This window comes from Macaca mulatta, chromosome 4 (genome assembly GCF_049350105.2).
Source record: "Macaca mulatta isolate MMU2019108-1 chromosome 4, T2T-MMU8v2.0, whole genome shotgun sequence".
Classification (NCBI taxonomy): Eukaryota; Metazoa; Chordata; class Mammalia; order Primates; family Cercopithecidae; genus Macaca; species Macaca mulatta.
The window spans coordinates 150,705,797-150,714,050 of NC_133409.1; the positions used below are offsets into that span (position 1 = coordinate 150,705,797).

Consider the following 8,254-nt stretch of genomic DNA (forward strand, 5'->3'; position numbering starts at 1 on the left):
AGATATGAAGAACGACTGGAGTAGATATCTGTCAAAAAATATAAATAAATAGATATGAAGAACGAGTTAGAACTTACCCAAGTTTGAGAAGAGGGTGTACATCTCAGGCACAGGGAACAGATTAGTGAAGGCATGAGTTTGGGGGCCTGTGCCTAGCCTGATGTGGTTAAATAAAGGAGACTGCTTGTTCATTTTGGAAAGTGAAGGCAGAAAAGTTTGCAGAAATCAGATGAGAATTTTAGTCAGAGGCTCAGTAAGATTTAAGATGACTTCTGTTTTCAAACTTCCAAAATGATTCTCTTCTCCCTTCTCCCCTGCTGGCTACCACACATACCATTTTGTTACCCTTTGCAGCAAAATTCTTGTAAGGGCTGTCCACAGTCATTGTTTCCAATGAGTTTCTCCTTCCAGTCTCTCTCTTTTCTTTTTTTTTTTTTTTGAGACAGTCTCACTCCTGTCACCGAGGCTGGAGTGCCATGGCATGATCTCAGCTCACTGTTACCTCCACCTCCCGAGTTCAAGCGATTCTCCTGCCTCAGTCTCCCGAGTAGCTGGGATTACAGGCACCCACCACCACGCCCAGCTAATTTTTTGTATTTTAGTAGAGATGAGATTTCACCATGTTGGCCAGGCTGGTCTCCAACTCCTGACCTCAGGTAATCTGCCCACTTCGGCCTCCTGAAGTTTTGGGATTACAGGCATGAGCCACCGCGCCCAGCTGTAAATTATTTACTTTATTCAATAGCACCAGTTCTTTCATTCATCCAGCCATTCATTCAAGTTTTTTTTTTTTTTTTTTTTTTTTTTTAGACAGAGTTTCACTTTTAGTTGCCCAGTGCAATGACACGATCTCGGATCACCACAGTCTCCACCTCCTGGGTTCAAGAGATTCTCCTGCCTCAGCTTCCCAAGTAGCTGAGATTACAGGCATGCACCACCATGCCAGGCTAATTTTGCATTTTTAATAGAGACAGGGTTTCTCCATGTTCCTCAGGCTGGTCTCGAACTCCTGGCCTCAGGTGATCCGCCCACCCCGGTCTCCCAAAGCGCTGGGATTACAGGTGTGAGCCACCGGCCCCAGCTCATTCAAGTTTTAAACATTATTGAGAGCTTGTGATATGTCAGGCACAATAGCATGGGTCACTTTATTCCCATTTTTAGAGAAAAGCCTCACAGAGGCTGAGTGATTTGTCAAAGTGACAAAGCTTATAGTGGTGGAGAATGTTGGTTCATGGTATTCCTTGCTCTTCATAAAATCTGTCATGGGCCTGGGTACCTTGTTTGGACATGTGTTTCTGTCCTGCCTGCATTCCTTGAGGTTAAGGCTGTCTTATACAGTTGGACTCCCACTTGGTGCACGAAACCATCTGCTGTAGTGGACACACTATAGCGTTGTTGATGGATTGTTCATACGGCCAAATCCTTGCTGCCCTTCCCTCAAGACCTGTCTCTCCTTCCCAAACCCAGGAAAAAATTCACCCAAATAAAAACTAAGCTGACTTGATCTGGAGGAGGAGGGTAATTTATTTAATTTGTTGACTCTGGCTTACAATTTTGTCTTTTGTTTCCATATCTGGGTCATTAGAAGCCCCTTCAATCCCATCACCCCTTTTCCCTTCAAATCAGGGCAACTCAGAAATAGCTTTCTTGGCTGGGGGGCCTGTTGGCTTTTCCTTTTCTCTCGCTTTTTCCTCATACATCAGGATCCTGGTTGAGATGGAAAGAGGCACAGGGATCAGGGAACACTCCTCTCAAGGGAATAAATCATAGGGTGCTAGGAAAGGCTAGAAGGGGATGGGGATGTGAGGGTGGAAGTGGGAGGAGGAAGAGCAGGGGTTGGAGTTTCTGGGGACCAGGACTATGGAAAGGGATGGGGTCAGGACCTTGGAAGGGTCCCTCTAAGGATGGAAGAACGGATGATGAGCAACGTGTAGAAAAGTTGAGACTGGGGACAAGGATAGGGATCGGGGAGGAGAAAACAGGTAAGTACAGGGGAGGTTGGAACTTGACACTCACATTTTTAGAATGGCAGATCTCTTGCCCAACATCATCCTGAGAAAGTCAGGGTAGCTGAACGTCTCCCCGGAGCCACTGGACACCTCTCCAATTAATTTCTTTAGCTCTAGGTGAGTCTTGGGGACCCCAAGTTTCTCCAGCATTCGCTTCAGGGACATGATATCTGGGGGCAGAGGATGGGGATGGGGAGAAGGTAGGGAGATCCTCTCTCTCTTCTTCCGCTTCCACATCCCCATTCTCCTTCCTCCCACTCTGGTAGGTGGGCCCCCTCCCAAATCATGAGGAATGGAGCAAGTAGGAGAGACCTCTGTCTTCTTAGGCCTGCACACCCCACCCCACCCCCCCCCCGCCCCAAATCACCCGTTTCTCACCAATATCGCCGTTTCCATTAAGGTCAAACTCCATGTATTTCTCTGGGTGAGGGGAGAGAGCAGAGGGGATCAGCGCTGCCTGGAGGGTTTTCAGCAGGAGATTGAGGAAGGGGTTGCCAACCCACTGCTAGGTGGAGGACTCAACGTGGAAGGAGAAGGGGCAGGCAGAGGAAGTGGGGTTGGGGAGTTGAGGGGCCCTGCTAGGGTGTAAGGAGCTAGAGGGGATGCTGAGAGAGGCCGGCCCGGGAAAGGGACCGCAGTGTGGCAGGAGGGCAATAAAGGCAGGTTCCCCTCTAGCTACCACAAAAGTAAACTTTGTGTCTCTGCTGTTCCTGCCCTGTTCTTGTGGAAATCCTAACCCTCCTACCCCCAGCTCCGCCTCCACCTCCTATAGTTTCCCCCTCACCTTTGAAGCCTTCCAGTTTGGAGAGCAGATCCTCATCACTGCTGTATTTGGGATCATCTAGAAATTGCTATGGAGGGGAAAATAAGAGCCAGGGTAGGCCCTCCCCATGCATGCCCCATCCCCCAGGCTCTGCCCCCTTAGTTCTTCCTTCTACCTTGTTGATCTCATCCAGCCTCTCTTCCTGCTGGGCCTTCAGCAGTCCGAAAGCTTTTCCTCCTGTCGGGGGAAAAAGATTAATCAGCCTTCATCCCTCCCTTCCTCTCTTTACCCTGACAACAGCCCAGGGACATCACAGTTGGCCTGCCTAGACCAGCCCTCCTAGCCCACAGCCCAGGTCTGTCCATCTCCTTCCTCCAATCTAACGCCGCTGCCTATCCCACTCTCCCTACCCTGTAAATCCCTGGTTTGGCTCATAGCTCAGCAGATGCTGGTAGAGGTGGGGAGACAGACCAAACTGGAGGCCTCTGTCTGCAGGCTCTCCTTCTCTCCCACCAGTCTTCTCAGAAGCCTTCCTCCCAAACTTCCCCTTTCCCCTCATTCCTTCCTCCTCTGCCTCCCAGACCTCACTTCCCCATCAGGTTCTGCTGACATTAGCGCCCCAGGAAGGAGGGGGAGCCCGGCATGAAATGCAGATTAGAAAATAACATTCTCCCAAATTCCTCTTAAATGAGAGCCCGGTGTGTGCATGAAACAAAGATTTTGATAAGCCACTGGAGGTGTGCAGGAAGGGCAGGAAGACATCAGGGACATTTATTCGCAGGAACTGCTCTTTTTGAACAGGTCCAAGGTTTGGGTAATGGTAAGACCTTGCATTTTGTCAGGTTTCATGAGTCTGGACAGGCAGGTGTAGATAGGAAGACAAGGAAGGGCTGGCTGAATTTTTCTGCTCTGTAGGTGAGAGAAGAATCTGAAGTCTGCTGGCAGCTCCAGGAGGGCGACAAGATGGGTACAGGGTTTAGAAAGGGAGAGAAACCTTGCTCCCAGCCTGTCAGCTCCAAGGAGGCCCTTAAAAATATGGAAATCTCTAACAAAGCATTTTAATTTGTTTATTTTAGTATGTGCAATGTAACCCTCTCATCTCCTTTGAAATCTTTGGTAAAATCTACAGAGATCAGGAATTTGACAGTTTAAGTAGATTCTTTGGAGGAACTGAAAGTAGTACTTAAAGAAACAGTGTTTGTGAACAGAAGAGCCAGGGAGTGAGGCTGACATTAGGTTTGCGCACTGCATGTGCATGCATGCATGCAGGCATGTTTGTGTGATGGGGGTGCTGGTCACTGTGGGTTCAACAGAGTGGATGATAGCCTCTGACACATGCCTCCCTAGGCATAACCTTTATCCCCTCTGCCACTCTGTTTGGCCAGTCACTTCTTGGGGAGGTGAGGACAGCACATTTCCCTCATTGAGATTTCCTTGTCCAAACTCCCTGCCCAGGGCTCCATCTACCCTGCCCTGGCATTGATGAAGACACCTTTCCTTCTCCCTTCCCCCAACATATTTCCTTTTCTGTAGCTGGGAGTTTTCACTTCTCACTGCCCTCTCCCTGACCCAAGCCAGATAGGAGAGATGCTGGAGTGGACTCTGGCTGCCTCTTCTTCTTCTTTTTTTTTGAGATGGAGTCTTGCTCTGTCGCCCAGGCGGGAGTGCCATGGTGCAATCTCGGCTCACTGCAACCTCTGCCTCCTGGGTTCAAGCGATTCTCCTGCCTCAGTCTCCTGAGTAGCTGGGACTACAGGCGCACACCACCACGCCCAGCTAATTTTTGTATTTTTAGTAGAGACGGGGTTTCACCATGTTGGCCAGGATGGTCTTTATCTCTTGACCTTGTGATCCGCCCGCCTCAGCCTCCGAAAGTGCTGGAATTACAGGCGTGAGCCACTGCACCCGGCCGGACTCTGGCTTCTTGACGTCCCTTTATTGCAGCTGCATTCTCCTGCTGCAGAGAGCTGCAACCCTGTACTCCCACTGTTCTCGGTGCCTGCTGGGAGGATCTCAGTTTTTCATTCATACATTCACTCAACAGATATTTACTGAATGCTTACTATATGCCAGGCATTCCTCTAGGCCCAGAGAATCCAACAAACGAAAACTCTTGTCGTCATGGTTGATCTAATTGGGGAAGGCAGACAATATAAATAAATAAGTATATTAAAGGCGCTAGGTGGCCAGGTGCAGTGGCTCACGCCTGTAATCACAGCACTTTGGGAGGCTGAGGCAGGTGGATCATGAGGTCAGGAGTTGGAGACCAGCCTGACCAACGTGGTGAAACCCCATCTCTACTAAAAATAAAAAAATTAGCAGGGCCTGGTGGTGTGTGCCTTTAATCCCAGTTACTCAGGAGGCTGATGCAGGAGAATCGCTTGAACTCGGGAGGCGGAGGTTGCAGTGAGCTGAGATCGCGCCATTGTACTCCAGCCTGGGCAACAGAGCGAGAGTCGGTCTCAAAAAAAAAAAAGGTGCTAGGTTCCTATGGAGGAAAACAAAGTAGGGAAGAGGGGACATAGGAGTATTGCCGATGGTCTCCGGTTTTTTTGTTTTTGTTTTTGAAACGGAGTCTCACTCTGTTGCCCAGGCTGGAGTGCAATAGCGCAATCTCAGCTCACTGTAAACTCAGCCTCCTAAGTTCAAGTGATTCTCCTGCCTCAGCCTTCCGAGTAGCTGGGATTACAGCCACCTGCCATCATGCCTGGCTAATTTTCATATTTTTATAGAGGCGGGGTTTCACCATGTTGAGCAGGCTGGTCTTGAACTCCTGACCTCAGGTGATCCACCCACCTTGGACTCCCAAAGTGAGATGGAATCTCGCTCTGTTGCCCAGGCTGGAGTGCAGTGGCACAATCTCAGGTCACTGCAACCTCTGCTTCCTAGGTTCAACCGATTCTTCTGCCTCAGCCTCCTGAATAGCTGGGATTACAGGTGATCACCACCACACCAGGCTATTTATTTATTTTTTTTTGAGATGGAGTCTGGCTCTGTTGCCTATGCTGGAGTGTAGTGGTGCGATCTCAGCTCACTACAAGCTCCGCCTCCAGGGTTCACGCCCTCTTCCTGCCTCAGCCTCCGAAGTAGCTGGGACTACAGGTGCCCGCCACTATGCCTGGGTAATTTTTTGTATTTTTAGTAGAGATGGGGTTTCACCGTGTTAACCAGGATGATCTCGATCTCCTGACCTCGTGATCTGCCCGCCTTGGCCTCCCAAAGTGTTGGGATTACAGGCATGAGCCACTGCACCCGGCCTTTTCTTTCTTTTTTTTTTTTTTGAGACGGAATCTCGCTCTGTCACCAAGGCTGGAGTGCAGTGGCAATCTCGGCTCACTGCAAGCTCCACCTCCTGGGTTCACGCCATTCTCCTGCCTCAGCCTCCCAAGTAGCTGGGACTACAGGTGCCTGCTACCATGCCCGGCTAATTTTTTTTTGTATTTTTAGTAGAGACAGGGTTTCACCGTGTTAGCCAGGATGGTCTTGATCTCCTGACCTCATGATTAACCCACCTCGGCCTCCCAAAGTGCTGGGATTACAGGTGTGAGCCACCGCACCCAGCCCAAAATATATATTTTTTTATTATAACAGTATCACAATGGGAGAAGAGTATTTCAGGTGGAGGGAACAGCAAGTTCAAAGGCCCTGACGTGAGAGCAGTGTGGATATCTGGAGTGTTCATGGAGTGGCAGGGAGGCCTGTGCTGCCGAAGCCAGGTGAGGAGGAGGTCACTTTGGGTAGGGCCTTGTGAAGACTCTGGCTTTTATTCTGAGTGAGACTGCCTCCCAGACTGGTCTTTCCATTAAGAATGGCTTGACAGACTACTAGGATGAGACAGTGCTTAGATGCTCAGAAAAACTGCCTGGGATAGAGAAACTGACAGCTGCTCTGACTGTGGGACAAAAATGAAGACTAGACCGGGCGCGGTGGCTCACGCCTGTAATCCCAGCACTTTGGGAGGCTGAGGCGGGTGGATCACCTGAGGTCAGGAGTTTGAAATCAGCCCGACCAACATGGAGAAACCCCGTTTCTACTAAATATACAAAATTATCCAGGCATGGTGGTGCATGCCTGTAATCCCAGCTACTTGGGAGGCTGAGGCAGGAGAATCACTTGAACCTGGGAGGCGGAGATTGCAGTGAGCCAAGATCATGCCATTGCACTACAGCCTGGGCAATAAGCAAAACTCCATCTGAAAAAAAAAAAAAAAAGTGAAGACTGAAGGGTATATAGAAGGACAAGCGGGTGGAGAAGGAAACTCAGGGCCTAAACACAGATGAGGGGAAAAGAATAGACATGCAGGCTGGGCGCGGTGGCTCACGCCTGAAATCCCAGCACTTTGGGAGGCTGAGACGGGTGGATCATGAGGTCAGGAGATCGAGACCATCCTGGCTAACACGGTGAAACCCCGTCTCTACTAAAAATAAAAAATAAAAAATAATTAGCCAGGCGTGGTGGCCGGCGCCTGTGGTCCAAGCTACACAGTAGGCTGAGGCAGGAGAATGGCGTGAACCCGGGGGGTGGAGATTGCAGTGAGCCGAGATCGCGCCACTGCACTCCAGCCTGGGGAACAGAGCGAGACTCCGTCTCAAAAAAATAAAAAATAAAAAATAAAAAATAAAAAAGAATAGATATGCAAGAAGATACTGGGCTCAGAAATTGATACCCCAAAGACTGGTGCTTTAAAATGCTGAGAGGCCTTAGAAGCTGCCTTAGAATCAAAGTCCTACTACAGTTTCTGGAATTTCCTTATCTGACTGAAAAAACTTCTTTGCAAAATAAATGCAATTGTCTTAAGACCTCCTGCCTAGAGATCTTGTCAAATAACCAGATCAACTACCAGAGAGAAGATATTGGGAGTCATCATCATCCCCAGATAGACTTTTCTTCTCTTTTATTCTTTTTGAGGCAGAGTCTTGTTCTGTTGCCCAGCCTGGAGTGCAGTGGTGTGGTCATGGCTCACTGCAGCCTCAACCTCCCAGGATCAAGTGATCCTCCCACCCTAGCCTCCTGAGTAGCTGGGACTACAGGCATGTGCCACCACGCCTTAGGTTTTTTTCTTTTTGAGATGGAGTCTCTCTCTGTCGCCCAGGCTGGAGTACAGTGACATGATCTCGGCTCACTGCAACCTCCTCCTCCTGGGTTCAAGCAATTCTCCTGCCTCAGCCTCCAAAGTAGCTGGGTGCCCGCCACCACACCCAGCTAATTTTTGTGTTTTTTAGTAGAGATGGAGTTTCATCATGTTGGCCATGGCTGATCTCGAACTCCTGACCTCAGGTGATCCACCTGTCTTGGCCTCCCAAAGTGCTGGGATTACAGACATGAGCCACTGCACCCAGCCATGGTGACTAATTATTATTTTTGAGACAGAGTCTCACACTGTTGCCCAGGCTGGTGTGCAGTAGTGCCATCTCTGCTCACTGCAACCTCTACCTTCCGGGTTCAAGTGATACCCCTGCCTCAGCCTCCCGAGTAACTAGGA

The 8,254-nt window shown here is 49.5% G+C and overlaps 1 protein-coding gene across 2 annotated transcripts; it reads right to left on the bottom strand.

Moving 5' to 3' along the window:
* Positions 1-1,506: 1,506 nt before the first annotated feature.
* Positions 1,507-3,359, bottom strand: AIF1 (allograft inflammatory factor 1). Of its 2 annotated transcripts, none has more exons than XM_077998296.1 (6): positions 3,244-3,359; positions 2,948-3,009; positions 2,794-2,860; positions 2,388-2,429; positions 2,017-2,179; positions 1,507-1,707 (listed from the first exon to the last, which is right to left on the bottom strand). In XM_077998296.1, the coding sequence occupies exons 1-6, from the start codon at positions 3,329-3,331 to the stop codon at positions 1,623-1,625; spliced, it is 507 nt and encodes a 168-aa protein (XP_077854422.1). In that variant the 5' UTR covers positions 3,332-3,359; the 3' UTR covers positions 1,507-1,622.
* Positions 3,360-8,254: the final 4,895 nt, after the last annotated feature.